Source organism: Thunnus maccoyii, chromosome 17 (genome assembly GCF_910596095.1).
Source record: "Thunnus maccoyii chromosome 17, fThuMac1.1, whole genome shotgun sequence".
Classification (NCBI taxonomy): Eukaryota; Metazoa; Chordata; class Actinopteri; order Scombriformes; family Scombridae; genus Thunnus; species Thunnus maccoyii.
Window position 1 is genome coordinate 21,465,936 of NC_056549.1, and position 18,828 is coordinate 21,484,763.

The 18,828-nt window shown below is 38.5% G+C and overlaps 1 protein-coding gene across 2 annotated transcripts in view; it reads left to right on the forward strand.

The window, feature by feature from the left end:
- The window catches only part of rngtt (RNA guanylyltransferase and 5'-phosphatase), a 91,529-nt gene that overhangs the window by 3,233 nt on the left and 69,468 nt on the right, over positions 1 to 18,828 (forward strand). For both annotated transcript variants that reach the window (XM_042390237.1, XM_042390236.1), the window contains exons 5-8: positions 3,724 to 3,799; positions 6,519 to 6,768; positions 9,754 to 9,863; positions 11,682 to 11,783. In XM_042390237.1, the coding sequence (XP_042246171.1) occupies positions 3,724 to 3,799; positions 6,519 to 6,768; positions 9,754 to 9,863; positions 11,682 to 11,783 (538 nt within the window). The remainder of the gene's footprint in view (positions 1 to 3,723; positions 3,800 to 6,518; positions 6,769 to 9,753; positions 9,864 to 11,681; positions 11,784 to 18,828) is intronic.

Consider the following 18,828-nt stretch of genomic DNA (forward strand, 5'->3'; position numbering starts at 1 on the left):
TTAGTGAAGTAGTAGAGAATAATAGATTTTAAACATTTTTCCCTTGGATGGCCAAAGTTGTTCAGTGAAAGAAAATGATTGGATCAGTGTGTCATACAGTGTAATGTCAGTAGTTAAGCTTTTGGAACAATGGTACCCCGTCTGTCTGTCTGTCTGTGTGTGTTTTTAAGAAAGATGACATGACCTCTCCTCACAGAAGATCTATTAAAAGTAGAGTTTCAAGAAGTGTAAAAACAGATGTTGCTCAGACTGTTTGGAAAAGCTTTTCCCAAGCAGTATCTAATTTTGATTTTGTTAATGTCAGTGTTTTTCCAGCCTACAGTTTTGACTCCTTAAACACTGAAGCTTCTATTTATTCCTCTCAGTATGATGCATCTGCTTCATTTCTAAGTACATAAAACTGTCTCTCTCATTTTGCAATAGACTGATGTTAAACTGCCCTGAGGCGTGTTGAGCTTCTCTGAGGGTTTTCTTACTGTGTGACCCTCACATTCCTTTATGTGCTTGCTTACTCTGTAGTTGAGTACACAGTGAGCATATTATTTGAAGATATGTCCCAGGAGTAGTTTTGATGTGACGGTAATTGTGTAGTTGTGCAGTTTCTGGCAGCTATTTTTAAAATGTTGGTCAGCTTGTCCCTTGCAAAATATTTTACCGGAGGCTTAATAACTTCTGACACAGAACAGGCAGGCGGGACAGCAGAGGAGGGTCATCTATCAGGGCAGTATTATGCCTGTTGGCCATACTCATGTTTTTATATCATTTACTTGTTCAAAATAAGTGCTTTTATTGGTCATTTGTTGGCATTATTCCTGGGATAGTTTAAATGGGCTGTAAAGTCTTCTTAAAGTCTTCTTTAAAATAACTTAATTTCTCTTTTTTTTCTCCTTTGTTCCACACGTTGCACCCAGATTTAATTAAACCTTGAACTAATGTTGTTCTGTCTTCATAAATGTTGTGTATTTAATCAAAATATAAATTCATATAGCCTCTATCATTTTGTAGTTTGTGCGTAACATATTTTTAAACTTACTTGGGTATCGAGGTGTAATTTAAACTATATTTGAGTGTCAGAGTTCATTCTTGTCTTTGGGAAATCTCTGAAAAAAGCTTGTAAGTTGACCTTGAAGTAATATTTTTGTGTCAAAGCTACATTTACGTCTGGTCATAAAGTGCAGGACTAGACCAGCCTATTAGTAGCGTTACCCGACGTGTCCAACAGAGAGCAGACTTTCTCTAAAAATGGACAGGACCAAAAGCCAGTGAGGTTTCATGTTTTATTTGAAAACACACACACACACTCTTCTTTTCAGTAGGCATCTTTCATATTCACACAGTTACACTCTTCACAGCTTTTCAGAACAACCAATCACAGAATAGTTCCATATAGCAGCTGGAGGCTCGATGTCCTCCTCAAGGTTTGCAGGTTTGGTATCATAGTGAAAGACGGGGAGGGTATTTCCACATTTCCATATTTGCATGGCTCTCAACGTCCTTTTGAAAAAGCAGCATCTATAGTGTGCAGGTCGTTATTTTGTTGGTTTTATAAATGTGTAGGTTATATAAGTGTGTAGGCGTTTTACATGAGAAACAACACTCATCTCCCGGTGAACAAATTGATCTTTAGTTGAAAAGACATCTAGGCGTCAAGGCTAAAAGCTGACTAAATACGTTTGTTTTAAAAGTGAAAAGTGTGTAGATGTTGTCTCAACTGTGTTATATTAATCACATGGAAATACTGGCGTAATGGGTGCAGGTTACCTAACTTAATATATCAGTCTGTGTTTACTTTCATTCTGCATTGCTGACACATAAAATAAAAATAATTTGGGCCATAAACATTGTTAGGCTGATTGCTCAATGTTGACTCTCTACTGTGTGTGTGTGTGTGTAAATAGTTTCCATTCGAGCTGTAACTACCAATTATTTTCATTCCATATCAATTCATTATTATGTTAATTTTCTCTATTAATCAATTGGGCGTTTGGTCCAGAAATGTCAGAAAATGGTGAAAAATGACAAGCCTTAGATGCAACCTAAAATGTCTTGTTTTGTCCCATCCAACAGTCCACAACACAAACATATTCAGTTAACTATTATAGAGAACTAAAGAAATCAAATAATATTCACATTTGAGGAGCAGGAATAAGAGAATTTGTGATTTTTTTTTTTTTTTTTTTCTTGAACGATTAATCAACTAATTGTTGCAGCTCTAGTTTCCATCACAGCTGGGAGATGTATCTCAAAAGTGAACCATCCCACGTATTCAACTCTGACTGTGACTTTAATTGACAATGTTTATGGAATATTAATGATTTTGGGAAAACGTGATTATTTTTGTTTTTGAGATAATTGTGGCAGTGTCAGATATATATTGTGTATGCAAATTAGTTGTCTATACATGTAGTTTTTTGGATAATTGCTCTAATACGATCTCATTCAAGGTTTTGGGGTGTTTTTTTTTTCTACTTATTTTTTTAGCAGCTTCCCGTCATTTCCATTTCAGTTCAAAATAATGGTTAGGAATAATATTTTACTGCCTAAAGGCATCCTGGGAGACGTTACCAAACACACATTGATATTGAAGTTGCACTTTCACAGCAGTGACAGCAGGGTGCTCTCTTACACTTCACTCTAGCATCTTATAATCCTGCTCAGATCTGCTCTTACCTACTAACTGCTGCTTGTCTCTTAAATCAAATTTGCCCGAACATCAGAGCAGAATGTGTGAATGTCATCTCAGCAATGTCCTGTCTTCTGCCAGCTGGTGATTAGGCTTTGTTGTCTCTATGGTACTCATGTCCAAATTAGACAGTTGGACTGGTAAATGTGATCCCCCATCTTCTGACGTTCATTTCATCTTCATTAGTGCTTGACGTTGCCAGGCGAACTTTCAATACTGGGGAAATATGAGAGTCAGAAGGTTTTGTTTTGTGCAGTTTGAACCCTGCTGTGTACCTGCCGAAGAACGCTTGTTCGTGACAAGGTTGCTTGCTGTGTTACAGAATTAGTTAGACATTGTTGTATTTTTATAGATGAACATTTTTGCTCTTGATTGAAATGGTGAACAAATATGACTGAACTCATCAGGGGGCTACTTGTGCCTTCAAGAAAGCTTTTTTTTTCTCCCCTGAAATTCAATTTCAGCTTAACAGACAAGTCCAATTCACTTCAAAACAAAGCCTACAATTTCTCTCTGTTTTTTGTTTGTTCCTGTGCCCTTTTCATCCTCTTTTTTTTTCCCCCTCTCCCTGAATGTTTCATCTGTCTCTGATTCTCTTCTGTGTGTACTGGTGTCAGACTGATATTTGATGTGGGTGTTTAAAGGCAGGATCGCCCTCTGACGAGAGAGGGATCAGCCTGTGAGTCTTTTGAGTGTGTGTGTGATTTGATGCCCCTGCTCAAAACATGGACTCAGCCTCAGTACATCTCAAAGAACACTGATGTTACTGATATGAGATGGGAACACATTGGGATAAGATTGTGCCAAACCACAGGGCTATTGACATAATGACGCCTCTCACATTATGCTACATAAAATTGATTGCGTGAAGGCGTCGAGCAGATATAGGGCGGAAGATGGATTGGTGTGATGTGTTGGCTTTAAGCATATTCTCCTAGTGCGCTTCTAAAATTGGTAAATGCCTTTTAATATGAATGCAAATTTAAAGTGAGACTCTGAGTTTTTTGATTTCTGTGCTGCCTCTTTCTTTTCTCCCGAAGGTGTTCACTGCACGCATGGCTTCAATCGGACAGGCTTTCTGATATGTGCATACCTGGTGGAGAAGATGGACTGGAGGTAAGGTCTGACCCCCTTCGATCACTCAAACTGCTAGGGGTGCAGTTTCGTTCCACAGTGTTTGAGTAGACGTCTTGCATGACAACACCAACCATATGCGTCATTACTCTGGTTTAAAAAAAAACATCCCTGTCCTGTCGGTCTGTTTTTAGCTGATAATCTTTGTCTTCTCATGATAGTTTCTGTTTGTTTGATGGAGAAGTTGCGCTGTCAGTACTAATCAACACGGGCTAAACAAAGAAGCTGGCTAGTTAGCAGTGACTTAGCTCATCACCCCACGACAGAGATGTTTAAATAATTTACAACTGTTGAGCAGAGGGGGATGAGGATGTGTCTTTAGTCAGAGGTGGAGCAGCAGTCTGAGGGAGCAAAATCCCTGGAAGCCGCTGTAGACATGTAGGCTGGATAAAACCATCCCACCGCCCACCACTTCCTGTGTAATGAATATTCTTGGGGCATTAAATTCATCCTGTATCATGTGTTGCAAGATATTTCCATTCCCCCCTAGGAAACCTTTGTCTATGTCTCATTTCATAGTTCTGGCCAATCCGAGCTTTACTATAGTGCAGAATTTTAAAGACCTTGGTGTTTATCTTGACACTCACCTCACTTTTGAAGAGCATATCCAGAGACTAATAAAAGACTTGGAAAAGAAAATGTATGTTCACAATCAGATCAGACCATATCTCACGCTTTCTGTTTCTAGTGCATATTTTCATGCCGTCATACTTTGAAAAATGTCCTAATGTCTCCCAATTTGGTCTCGTACTACCTCAGAACTTACTGAACCAACAGCTAGATTCTACAATATAGCTTATAAAATCCATCTAAAACTTTATCCTTGGACACATCATTGTGTTGTACATTCGCAATCTAAATTATTAAATTTTCATATTTATACAGTACTTAGCAGTATTAATTTGTACTATCAACTATATTATCACCATCTCCCATCTTCGCTTTGTTCTGTTTTGCCAAGACATCACTCCGTAAGACTTGGAAGAATAACCAGAGCTATTACAAATGAACCCAATACCTGCTTTTAATAACAACTATGGTTTAAGATCATTTTTCTGTACATTTGGAACAAAATCTCACATCACATCAAAAATTCTCCCTCTTTTTTACAATTTAAACATTTACAGATATTTCCCTCTTCTGAATCAAAATTATAACTACCTATGTCTCAATAATCTACCTTATTGTTCCCTCGGAATTTATATTTTTACTGCTTTTGTCCTCACTGTGGGTGAACAGGAAACCTGCTGGAAAACCGATTCTAAACTGAGTCAGTCCCACAGCTGCTAATGGTTCTACATTGCTCTGCTGTTTTTTCCTGCTAAAAATAAAATAATGAAATGAAAAAGTATGACTATCAAATGGTTCACACGGGTATTTTTTTTGTTTGTGTGTATAGTATATGGCTAGTCATGACTCATGAGTTATGATTAGAGCTGCAGCTAGCGATTATTTTCATTATTGATTAATATGCTGGTTAGTTAATTAGTTGATTGTTTGATCCATAAAGTGTCAGAAAACACTGAAAAATGCCCATCCATTCCTAGAGTCCAAGGTAATGTCTTCAGATTACTTGTCTTGTTTGACCAACAGTCCAAAATCTTTAAGTCCAACTGAAATTGAATGGCTTTTTGTCTATTACAGCATACTGTACATATGTGCTCTGTAAATCACTTGTCCTGTGTTCTCAAAGACAAAATCATAAACCAAAATGGCGAAATTTATATTTTAAATTCTTTGATTTCATCATTGTGCCCCCTAGCTTTACATTATTTTTATTAACTGCAGTTCCATCATCCACTTACATAGCCGGAGTCTTTCTTTCGATACAGCAAATCAAATCATGCATAAAGCGATAACGAGGTGTTCTATCATAGGCAGAACAGACGGTCACACTGAGCCTGACAGCATCCTGCTACACAACACAAGAGCCACAGACTCTGAACAACAACCCACATGAGCTTTCCTGCCAAAGTCTCCTTCTTATCTAACTTACAAACATGAACATGTCTTACCCTGCATTTTAGCTTAGTTGAATGAGCCACAAAACAAACATTGGGGAAACGTCCACTGCTAACTGATGTTAGCGGTGCAGGCTAGATAGCTAATTATCTGCTCAGCTGCAGCACGTCACTTCAGGCCAGTTGGATGCTGGTTTGTTCATTCTCTTCAAAATCCCTGTTAACAACACACTGTCTGTCCATGACTCGTAGCTACAGCAGTTTGTTTATTCTGTTCAGTACGGTGTAGCACTGTTAGCCCGCCGGCTAATGTCAATCAAACCTCCAACACGCCCGACCAGCCGGCTGAGAGAGAAAGCTTCACTCTAAAAATACAAAACTATTAACAATACATTTAAGAGACATGTTGACATTATTTTTGACTGCAAAGAGAGATGATTAAATGTAATTTCAGTTGGACTCTTCAATTTCAATTCAATTTACCATAATGTAAGCCAATGAGTATCAATGTATTTGCTGGTTAATTTTGGTGACTGATACTTACAGCTCAAGTTATGACAGTGATAAACCAATTAAATGAGAAATTGAGTAAATCACAAATACACCTATATAATGCATAAATATGACCCCCTTATATGAAGTTTTAGTCAACATAAAAGTTAAAAGTTTGGTCATCATAACAGTATAAAAAATAACCCTTTTTAAAAGACGCCCTCTTTGTGTTTTCTGGCTCTTATCAGCGTTGAGGCAGCTGTGGCTGCTTTCGGCCAGGCCCGTGCCCCTGGGATCTACAAGGGAGACTACCTCAAAGAGCTTTTCCGTCGCTATGGTGATGAGGAGGACGCACCCGCTGCCCCCGCGCTGCCTGAGTGGTGCTTCGACGACGATGACGGGGACGTGGACGACGACGGTAACGCAGTTGGCCAGGAGTCCGGGCCCAGCTCCTCTGGGTCAGCGCCTGGCAAACGAAAGAAAGAGAAGCTAAAACTGGTAAGACTCGTGGAGAGCTCCAGGAAATGGACTGTTAAGTAGAAAATCTCTTGGTCCCTCTCTGCATGACATGGATCTCAAGCAGAGTGATGTAGAGTCTATAGCGAGGCCTCCCTTCCAAGCGATGAGAGTCTTCAATTATATGTACAAATTCAGAGAGATATGCCACTTTCCATCTTCTCAGCTGCTGGGAAAGGTATAATTCTTATTAAATAAAAGCTGTCTCCCGGTCTTCATGTAAAGCTTTAATCAGTGCAGTTTGGTGAAATTAGAAGCGTTGAATCATCTCAAGTTGCATGTAATTAGGTTTGCTCCTGCCTACATTAAGCCAGTGCTCTCATCCAGTAAAAGAAGCCTAAATTCAAATGGTCTCACCAACATTACAAGCAGTTAGTGTAGAGGCAACAGAAAGGCAAAAACAGCAGAGGTCAGACAGTAGAAAACAAATAAAGAAATGGATCTGATAGTGCGACACGTGTACTAATTACAGTCACATCCAAATACAAGCTCGTGATATTTATTTATTAGTGTCAGTGCACAGAGTTTACTGAAAACCTGAATCAAGGCAAATCTAATTGTTCATAATGTGATGCAGCAGACAGGTGGAGAGGGAAGAAGCCAGAGGAGAGAGCAGCAGCAGCAGACTGCATTACTTCACTGCCATTAAGGAGTACCGTCTCTTGGTTGAGTGGCCTGCTCCAGAGTCAGACTGGTAGGCGGTCAATTGGCTGTTATGAGAAGAAACGTCATAAAATGTGCTTAGATGAAACACTTTTTTTTGAGTTTTGACATGAAAAGTATAATCACTGCTTAGCCACTTTGGATAGCACACATACTGAGACTTAGTTTATGTTGTGATCCCTGGAACAAAGAGAAAAAGTTGACCCATCATTCATCCTCCATCCTCAGCGAGGGAGATGCAGTCAAAGGAATCAGATTCCTGTCTCTCATGGACTTGTGTGCACTCTGCTTTAATATGGTCAAACCATTAAAATATATAGCTCAATATGACCATCCATCAGCTGAGATTGCACAGTGCCCCTAGATAGGGTAATTTAATATTATTATGTATAAACATTCAGCAGAATCATATTGTAGTGATGTGATCTTATCGTGTTGTCATTCCACAAATGTATGTTATCAATTTGTTCATGAAATGTCAAAACATAGAGTAACAACCTAACAAGGGTTAGGATTATGGGGTTAGGAGTTAGAAAACATAGTGAGATGGTTTCTCAGAGCCCAAGATCTTCAAATGTTTCGTTTTGTTTGACCAACAGTCCGAAACACAATTATATTCAATTTTCTATCATACATGACAAAGAAAAATGGAAACCAGTAAATGTTGGTTAATTGAAAAAATTACTTAAACTTTACCAGTATATACTGTTGAGGTCAAATTTGAGCCATTCTTTGAACCGTTCTTTTAGCTTGAAATCTTATGACTTTTCCTAAAGTGACCCAGAATATACAAAATACTGGAAAAAGGGAAACACTTATTATTCATAGAAGATGTTCCGGGGTTGGATTTAAACCCGTAATAATTACAAAATTCAAGAATCACCATTCAAAAATGTTTTTTCACATTTTTCACGCTCAATAACATTAATTGAAATCATTATAGCTGTCATATCCTCCTGTTTTAGATAACATGGGACCATAATATAGTGTGAATGTTTTTTCTCCATAAATAGCGTAACCTGTAGAATAACAGTCTCTCTGCTCTCTGAAAGCTTAATTAATGATCAATCACTCATTTTTAATGACTGATTTTTGGTTCAGAAGTTTGGTATACAGACTAATTATGATGGGATCCTGTGAAGAGTAAAAACATGAAGAGTATGCAATGGCTGAATAAGATTTCATTAAATTGAGTAATTATTCAACCAGCTAATTGTTCCAGCTCTAATCAAAACTAATGATTTGGTGTAAGATGTAATCACAACTAACAAAACTAGTCATTGAAATCTGGTGTAATGCATAACAGTAGAAAACAGTCCATTGCTTTGTCTACATGTCTACATGTTCCACCATGATATGTATTGATTTTGGAAAATATTATAATTAATATCATAAGGATTTCAATCATATTTCCTCACCCTTGTTCTCAGTGCATTTTATTATCCTAGGCTTTCAAATTTAACCAGCTGTTGATTAATACAGTATGCACCTTGTGTTTTAAAGACGGAGACACACACTTTTAGATGGTATTAGTGTGGCTGTTTGGTGCTACCAAAGTTCAAATGACACTGTTCTCACCCCTTCAAGCAAACAAGGTAAACTGGTGTAAATGAGTCAATATGTGAACAAGCAGTAGCCCCACAGTCATTTACACCTAAACCCCCGCTAGACTGAAAGGTGGAGAATGAAATTCATAAGACCATTATTGGGCTTTCCTTCCCACCGCCACCATTCATACTCAAAACATATGCACTAATGGTTCTTGGGGTGACACATATTATCATACATTATCTGTTTCTGTTCTAATTGGCATATATTATCATATTATACTCATTCCTAAGACTCATCTGGTGATAATGAGAGGGAAAATGTCATGTCAGAAGATAAATAAGTACGATTAGGAAATGCAGGGAACGAGCAAGAATTCTCTTTTGAAAAAAGTGAGTGCTACAGATGTCGTCTCTGTGGCGCAAGATATGAGCTGATTCTTGTAGAAACAGGAGGACAGGAGGTTAAGATAGCGAGGAGGCAGTAAAGTCCAGTTTCTTGGTAGTTGAAGCAGAGGAGCAGGTTTTATGAAGTGGAAATGGCTTTTAAAGTGCAGAGGTCAAAAGGAAAGCTGGATTCATGATATTCCAACCCGTTGTCTATGCACACGGTGACCCAAAAAAAGCAAAGAAGCAGCTGTTTTGGAAAAGTTTCAACTGTATGGAGAAGTTTGGGGTTTTTTTGTATGTGTAGGAGGGTATGAGTGTTTGTTCATTTTCCAACCTTCTGTTTTCTTTCTGTATTTTTTCCTCCTAGGGTGCCGTATTCCTTGAAGGCATCTCGGTGAAAGGTGTCACACAGATCACCACACAACCCAAGCTAGGCGAGGTCCAGAGAATGTGTCAGCAGATGGCCGAGTGGGAAAAGTAAGAACCCCCCCTTTGCCCTCCTCGTACCCCTTTGGGAAACTGCGTGTGCACACATATGTGGGTGTACTGTGCCGTGTTGTGAGTGACTCATTTGTCTTAAATCACCTTTTTTTTTTTTTTTTTTTTTTTTTATAGATCTTGACACTTTCAGACAGGCGAGAGAGTCAGAAATAGATTTTTTTTTTTCATGAGAAATGCTGCTGCAGCTTTTTTAATGACGTTGCAGAGTCCACTTTACTGTCGTGTCCAGTGTCACAGCAGAAGAAACAGTCCACACTGCTTCTTCTACCACCTGCTGTTTCCACTGTTACTGTTCAGTTGTTATACCCGTGTGTGTGCTTGTATCTAATAATATAACATGGTCCAAATGTAGTTATGAGTGTAGTATTTGCTCTGGATGTCTGTATGTGTTTAGAACAGGAATTAGCTGTTGTGCCCCACTTTGTGGTACCTTGTGCATTCCTTTAAGGTCCATGCCATCCAATGTCTCCCACGCATGTTTACCTCCTACCACAAAACAAACATACTGTCGAAGAGGTGTTTTAATGAGCTCATCCTTCATTATGTGTACCTTTATGATTGCCAGTAAGGATGCCCACTGATGCAGAGGCGTTGATTTTATTTTTCGGGCCCATATGTATAAAACTTTTTTAATGGTCTTAAGAATGATCCTAAATTTTAACTTGAATAACGAAGTAACGTTTAGTAAAGTCCGAGCGTGATTCATAGGTACAGTGACTCCTAAGAGCCATAATTGTAATATCACGTATCAACATTCAAGGGACTTATATTATGATGCAGGGCAGGGCAATATGGGCCAAAAACAGTCTCTCTTTTTTCCAAGCTGGGGGTCAATTCACTTTTTTTTTCTCCTACAAAAAGGCTAGAAAATGAAAACAAAATAATAAAATAGTAAAATAATATTTTTAGGACTTAGCCTAAACTGTAAGACAGTTGAGCAAGAATAGTAAAAGACTTGCACAGCTGATTACCATGCTGATGAAAGCTATCACTGCCTGGTAAATCTGTGTTTAATTCAACATACTGCTCAACCTAATATGATCTTTTCATGTTATCATTCTGAATTTGTTTAATGAAAAGTAAAAAAAATTAAGAAATAATGCCCTTCACAATTTTCAGAGCCCAAGAGGACATCTTAAGATATCTTGTTTTGTCCAATCAACAGTCCTCAACCCAAAGATAATCAATTTGATATCTTATTGATATTTATCATAATAAATATAGAATAGCAATAAATCTTTACATATGCAAAGCTGTAATCAGCAATTTTTCGGCAGTTTTGCTTAAAAAATGATTGAAACAATTAATTAATTATCAAATATAACAAATACATTGTCAAAGCGGTGTTTTATGAGCTTATCCATTCAGTGTCTCATACATGGTACCAGCCAGTATTCTCCAGAGGTCATATATGAGGACTGCAGTCATTACAGCTTATTACACACCTTGTCATAATTACCCATCATTCATGCATGAAGACAGCTTATTTATTTCCCTCAACAGTTATACTGACAATGTCAATAAATTATATTTGGGATAGTGTTCATAAAAATCTGATATTAGTTTCAGAAGAATATCGTAACCATTTTATGTGATAGTCATCTTTTATGCATGGAATTTCTTTTAATTGTGATGCACTTCAGAGCAACATTTTACTCTGAACTGTTTACTACCTATTGGCCCTGGTGTGCATGCATTGATGAGGGTTGGGCATTTATTGGATTACCATTGGAGGTCATAGTTGTGGGGGTCACTGATCAAATGTCATTCATTGTCTGTTCATTTTTGTTGCAGATCTGGCTTTCCTGGTGCGCAGCCTGTATCCATGGATAGACAAAACCTTCGTTTCCTGGAGCAGAATCCATACAAAGTCAGCTGGAAAGCTGATGGCACACGGTGGGTCTATTGTTCATGGATCTTCTTTACAATAAGTGACTAGTTGTCCACGTATGTCAATACAGGTATCGCTCTTTGTGTCTCTGTCTGGAGTGATTGGCCTCTCTTCCCATTCACTAGGCTCCCGTGACAGTCAATACAAGGAGCTGTATGCGTCAGAGGTGTTAATTTACCTTCCTGGCTTGTTAGTGAAGATAAGGAGAAATACTAACATGACTTCTGTGTCTTGTTAGGGTTTAATTACTGTAACTTCATATAGCTAATCAACCTGAATGGTCATTGTACAGATTTGGAGATGTGGACATTATAATTGTAAATCGTCTTCACTGATGTAGCCACAGGCTGAACAGGCCGACTGCGTCCAATCTTCCCCATGTAGACTAAGATATGCAGCAAGGCTATTTTTCTTTCCTGCCACATATCTGAGTGAATTTGTTGTTTTCTCTCGTTTTAGGCCTCTGTTGCCAGAAGCTAGTGCAGAGGGGAAAGGGGGTTTCAGTATTCTAGTAGTCTGCTATAAAGCACTGTCTCTCCTGTTGGTGTGCTGGTGAATATTTAATGACTGCAGTCAATTTCAGAATTTTACATATCAGTGCTTTAATTTCCTGTAAGAGCGAGACCAGCAGAGTACAGATTTGGCACCTGACCAAGATTCTACTTACGTGTGTAATAGACTGCTGTCATCTGCAAATACTTGAAAGTGCTGTTAAAAAGTTTTGCTCTTAAATTGGTATAGAGAGTATAACTGAGCTCATCTTCCCCTGCCCCAAGCACCTTCCTTCCTCTTTCACCCTATTTTCCCTCTAGCTACTCTAAGAGTAGTGATTCCTAATATCTTAAATCATGGTAAACGGAGAGATGCAGAGAGAGACACAATGTGCTAGGTATGAGTCATCACTGAACCGTAGGATATATCCTACGCTGAGAATATGATGAACATGGGCACTGTAGTTCATTTTGAGTCAATGCACCGTTCATTCACTAGTGTATCAAATATGTACTAAAAATGGGCTCCATGAGATGCATTATTTACTCCTGTTTGTGTAGCGTTTGATAAAAAAGTACAGTTAGTTTAAAAAATGATGTATTCTTTTTTTCTTTTTTTTTTTAAATCAAGGACAATGGCTTGCTGTCTTTGTAGAGCTTAAATGAGCACTGGCTGTGTTTATAGGCCATCTGTGTCACAACTAGTCCCACCCATCAGAATAATTTAGAGTGCTGTCTCACTAGAACATATTGTGCTTGAGTCTAATTGAAGGAGACTAATTATCTGAAGTGTAACTCAATCAGTGTTGTGTGTGTGTGTGTGCTGTATTAAAAAAGTGAGGGACTTTTGCACCTGATACAGTCAGTGATTTCATACAGTACCTTCGCCTCCTTGGACCCTGACGCTCTCTCTTGAAAACTCCACAGTTGCCAGCGGATTTGAATTAAACATCAAAACATTTTTCATTATCATACACCATGTTAGTTCCACCCTAACACATGCAACCTTTTCCTGCCAGTCACTGTACCACTGAAATTACTTTTCGAACAACTGGGGAACCATATGAGAGTGGAAGCATTTGAGTTGTTGTAATTCAGTTGTTGATAGAACTGCAACAAATCACACAAACATCAAGTAAGGAGTAACCACTATAGAAATTTTTCTAGAAGTGTAATACAAGGCTGTGCCCTATCTTTTCATAAAGAAATATGTTCCCCAACTCCTGATAGAATATCTGCAAGTTCTTGCAAGTTTGCTGATGCTCCGCTACATAAAGTTTGTGTGTGTGTGCAACCTCAGAAACTCAACCTCTGCATATTTACTGTACATGGCAAAGGTTTGATTTCTCTCTTTTCTTTGATTCTCTTTGTTTCTCCTTTGTCAGTATGGTGCCAGTCCTCCTGTTGGTGTGTCTGCTGCTTCGTTGTATGTCTTAACTGACAGCAGTGTTTTTTTCATTATAATTCTTTCAATACTTTGGGAAATTGATATGCAAGCTATACAGTATTCAGGAATTTGCAGAAAAGATGGATGTAGTGTTGTGATGTGGATCTGTGGTCTGTATGAGGGAAAGCTTACATTTACAGGTACATGTGAAGGACAGCCTGTTTGGATGCTGTTGGTCTGATATTACTTATTTCTACTGAGCTGAGAAATTGATCACAGTTCTTATTTGTGCCTCGCCTGAACCACTATGCGGCTAAATTAATCCAGCGAACAGTCACACCTTTCATCCAAGTTTGGCTTTTCTGTGAAATTGAATTTGCACAAAAGAGAGAATGATGAGAGACAGTTTGGTGAAGTAAAACATCCAATCGATTGAAATTCCACAGGTGTGTGTGTCTGCATTACATGGGGGATAATACCTTGGATTGATGGACAACAAACCCCGGCATTAAAGCCAAAACAGGGAGGAAGTGTGCTCTCTTTGGTATCCACTGAACGTAAAATCTCTCCAATGATGAAAAAGCTGTAATATATGTGAAGGGCTTTCAATGAATCAGATAAAATTAATGTGTTTTGATGTTGTGTACATTTACTGATTCTGATTACTGATTGCAGATGTGCAGTGTGATCTTACTTGTTATTCCTGCCATGACTTGCGTGGACTGTGCAGAGAATTTCTAATTAAGTGTCCTACTCTCTAGCCAGTGGCATTTTAAGACCAGAAATGGATTTTTAATAGGAAATTTGTCTCTTCAAGGTGGTCCAGAAAGATGTTCTCTTTGCATGTTGCCAGAGGTCCTCGCTTGAGTATTACATATTCTAAATCCCTCCAGCTTTCTTTTGTTACTTAGGGAAACTTTCTTATCTTAACCATTCTAATGCAAGTCATTTTTACTTCCAAAGTGAGTAATTTCCTTTTTGATTTCATACAAATCTTTTTTTTTTACAAGTTAAATGAGCAAAAACGTTCATTTTCAACTATGTCTAACGCTCTGACAGAGTTCCTCACAGCCTCACCTGGATGATTCCCCGCACACCTGCCGTCTCTTCTAATGTCTAACGCATCAAGAATTATGACTTCCTTGCTCAGTAGAACAGTAACAGGCAATATGGTGACAGAGTGTTACAGAAAGCCCACTAACCTAAAAATATTATGCAGCCATCCCTGACGCACAGACAAGTCACACAGTGGAAAAAAAAACTGTCACCGCGTGTTATCTGCCAAGGAGGTGGCTTCTAATGGGCTCTGGAAAGGACAGCAAAATCAGTGGATTTGCCAAGAGGGGAAACATAGGCTGAGTTGGGATTTTAATCGTCTTGTTGTAGAGCCTTCTGTCATGGCTAGATTGGTTTGTGCCCCAGAGAGGAAGAGGAGGGAAAGGGACCAATTATGTCCTTGGGATTTTCAACAAACAATGCTGCTCAACTTGGGCTTGATTAGAAGAAATTGGACTGAAGAAAGACTTTGTTAAATTTCTCCTCAAAGTCATCTCCTATCCGTAAACTACAACTTCACTCGTTCATTTAAAATGAGTCATCGATAATCAAGTGTTCGACACGCCTGATCTTTTGAGTAAAAAGAGTTGAACATAGTAGCTGTCTGTCTATTGGCAGGTTATTTTAAAATAATTACTACATGTCTTTCACCGTTTCTGTTGGTTATTTTCTTGATTTATTATTACTGATATCTACATCCCTGCTTAGTAGACATCTCATACACCATATTGTAGTAAAATCCTTCCCCTCAGGTAAATATTCTTACTAAAACTTTGGGCTGTTTATTGCAGCTTTGTGCATTTGTGACTCCAAATTATAGCCTACAAACACGGAAATTGTGTACCAGGGAACTACATACACTTGTTAACAGGTGCACCTGCTCTGTAATGATTTATGCCAAAGATACCACTGGGAAGCTGTAATGTGGTTAAGCTGAGCCTTGTCTTGATGAGGAACAAACTCAGAGGCTGTTGAGTAGACAGTTTGTACATCTCCATATCCATTTTTTTTTGTATTTGTAATTCTTTATTAGCAGAGAACTGGCAGATAAATGGACTTAAAGCTTCTTTTTAGTGTTTTTTTTTATCTTTTTTTGTCTTGTTCAATGCTCTATCTCTCACAAGAATACTTGTCAGATGTTAACCTAAGGTTCTTCCATTTACACATGGAAGTCCACATGGGCTTAAGTCAGAGTTGCTTTTGGCAAATTGGGTGAATTAGCAGGCGTCTTCATTAGTAGGGATGGGACATGTTTCCTCTGCTGCAGTGATTTGTGATATGACCTGGCTGATAAGACAAATGTAGTTTTCTTGCCAACTCTTACAAAACTCCAGTGTGTTTTGGGATCCTTCTTTTATTGAACAAAGGTTTAAATGATTTAAAAACAGACTTTCAGGCAATGTACCCTCAAGTATGTCCATCATACCTCCCTGCTGCATTTTGTCTGGATGTAGCTTTTTCCAAACAAATGTCATAGCAGCACCGAGGAGAACAGAAGAATGTAGTAATGTAACGTGCCGTGTGTGGTTTGTTCTTTTCAACATTGGGTGTTGGTTCTTTTGGATTTAACTCTTAACTCTATTGTCTAAAGGAGAAGTCAACCTGGCTTCTTTGGACACAAGAGAGCAATCCTGCCCATTGACGCACCGCTAATGATGTGCAAAGCTGCTAGATTTGATCTAAGGCCTCCCCTGGAGCTCAGCTGCTTTCAGTCATGCTGCAGGAATAGTCTGGGAGAGCCGACACAATGGCCGTCTGTGCCTCATTAGGGTTAAAGTGCTCGAGGGACGGGGCCCGGGGATAAGGATAAAATCAGAGGCTCACAGCACCCATCAGAGGACAGGAGCGCAAAAGAGAGAGCAGGCGGGGAGGGACGCACACTTGTATGAATAAAGGGCCACATTAGAATATTTTCTGATGGTCATAAAAAAGGAATACAGTGGCTGCTGGTGCTATACCTTCAGAGTGGGAGAGAGAGAGATGAAGATGGCGAAACTGCGATGAAGAAGAGGATCGCTGGGAGTTATGCAGCACTAATGGTCTCCCCCTGGTCTCTTCTGAACATACTTGACAGTGTTAGCCATGGCTAACTGGCCAATTAGACAGCATAGTAACCGTTTCTGCTCAGCGCGGTCCTGTTGTGTCCTCGCTGGTTGACAGATCTTCTCTGTAGTGACACTTAAGTCTGTCTGTTTGATCTTCTCAGACATTGGTTCTTTTCAGGGATAAAAAGATAATATCCCTTTGCACAAGAGGACCTTCCTGTCTGTGGGAGTCATCATTTGCCTAAACTGAGCTATCCAGACATTTCCCATTCCCTTTCTTATCGAGCACAGTCTTCATCGCCTTTTAATGCTTTCATTGTGTGCCCACTCCCACCCTGAAAATGTAAACCTTCTGTAGCTATATCTGGCCATTCTTTCCTTTACCTCCCACATTTTTTTTTTGTTTTTCCTTTGCAGTTGCTAGAAGACTTTTGGATGACCCTGTTTTATGTCTTGGGGCTAGTGTTTTCTTGCTCTGTCCTGTTATGACTGGAGGAGGAGGAGGGTCAAGCTCATCCCTCTGAGCTCTCCACTCCTGTCTTTTAAATGAAGACAGTGTTGAGGGTTATGATTACCTCTTTCTTTGGCCAGCCTTCAACTATAATGGAAATAATGTTGGTAATGTCTAGCATCTCATTCAACCCCCCCGCCCCCCCAAACTAAAAGCCTGTGTAGAAATGATCACCAGCTAAGTATAAGTAGGGCATTTATCAAAGATGAAGCTTTTTGTCATGCTGATGGTTTTCTTCTCCTCTCATCCCTACCCAACTTCACTTGGTTTCACAACAATAGGTACATATTCTCCTCTATTGAAAATTGGAGCTGTTAAGTTGGACTGAAAGTAGTAATTCCTTCAAAACTGGATAGCAATTTTACACCATACTGTGCCTTAAGAATGATGGACATAGTAAAAAAGGACTGTATTCTCAACAAAATGCTCTCAATCTCAACAAATTATAAGGGGAATAAAAATCATTTATTTATTTATTTGTTATTTCTTATATATGGAGTTTTTTTTTGTCATTTATGGATTTGAAATTCTGTTCAGTATTAGAAGCCACCATCTTTCCATCTAAGAATTCAATTTGCAGCCTAATATTGAAATGTTACTGAAACAATCAATTAGCTAATCAACATATGATGCTTTTTTCTGTCATATGTGATAATAAACCAAATATTTCTGGTCAAATAAAGCAACAGTTTAGATTTTTATAGACCAAATTATTAATCGAGAAAATAACCAGATTAATCAATAATGAAAATAATCTTTAGTTGCAGCCGTAAGTTATACTATTTGCAAATATTCTTTATTGTTTTTCAACCATGATTTCTGTCAACCCTTTATTATCTGCTCACCCTGCTGTGGCTCAGTTTTTAAGCATGCTGCAATTTGGATTCATTAAGTAAAGTTGTTATTATTGTGATGCCACACTGGAGCTGAAACCATTTAATCAATTAGTCCATCGACCAAAAATTAACTGGCAACTATTTTCATATCAAATAATTGCTTAGGTTCGTTTTCAAGCTAAAATATGACACATTCTCTGGTTCCAGCTCATCCAGCGTGAGGATTGTCTGCTTTTCTAATCAGTGTAAAATGAATAATTTTGGGTTTTGGACAAAACGACCAATTTGAAAATGTCAGCTGGGGTTTCTGGGATATTGTGATGAGCATTTTTCACAGTTTTCTGACGTTTTATAGACTAAGGGATTAATTGCGTAATTGAGGAAAATTTTAGGCAAATAAATTGATAATGAAAACAATCATTAGTTGCAGTTTTATACAACGGAAAAGCTGTTTATCTTTTTATACAACAGGCACAATTCTGCTTTCAGTGCTGAGTTCTGTCAGCTTGTGTAGTATTCTACATACACACACACACACACACGTTCTTGGCAGCTTGTCAAATTTCCCACTTTGAACCAGCTGGTATTGATGGCATATTTATTACATCTAATCCCTTTGTGATAATGATGGAGAATCACAGCAGGTATGAGATATGCATAGCTTTGTCAGCAGGGAAGTCTTCTCAAATCCATCTGTGTCATCAGACTTTGTTTTACTGAAAGG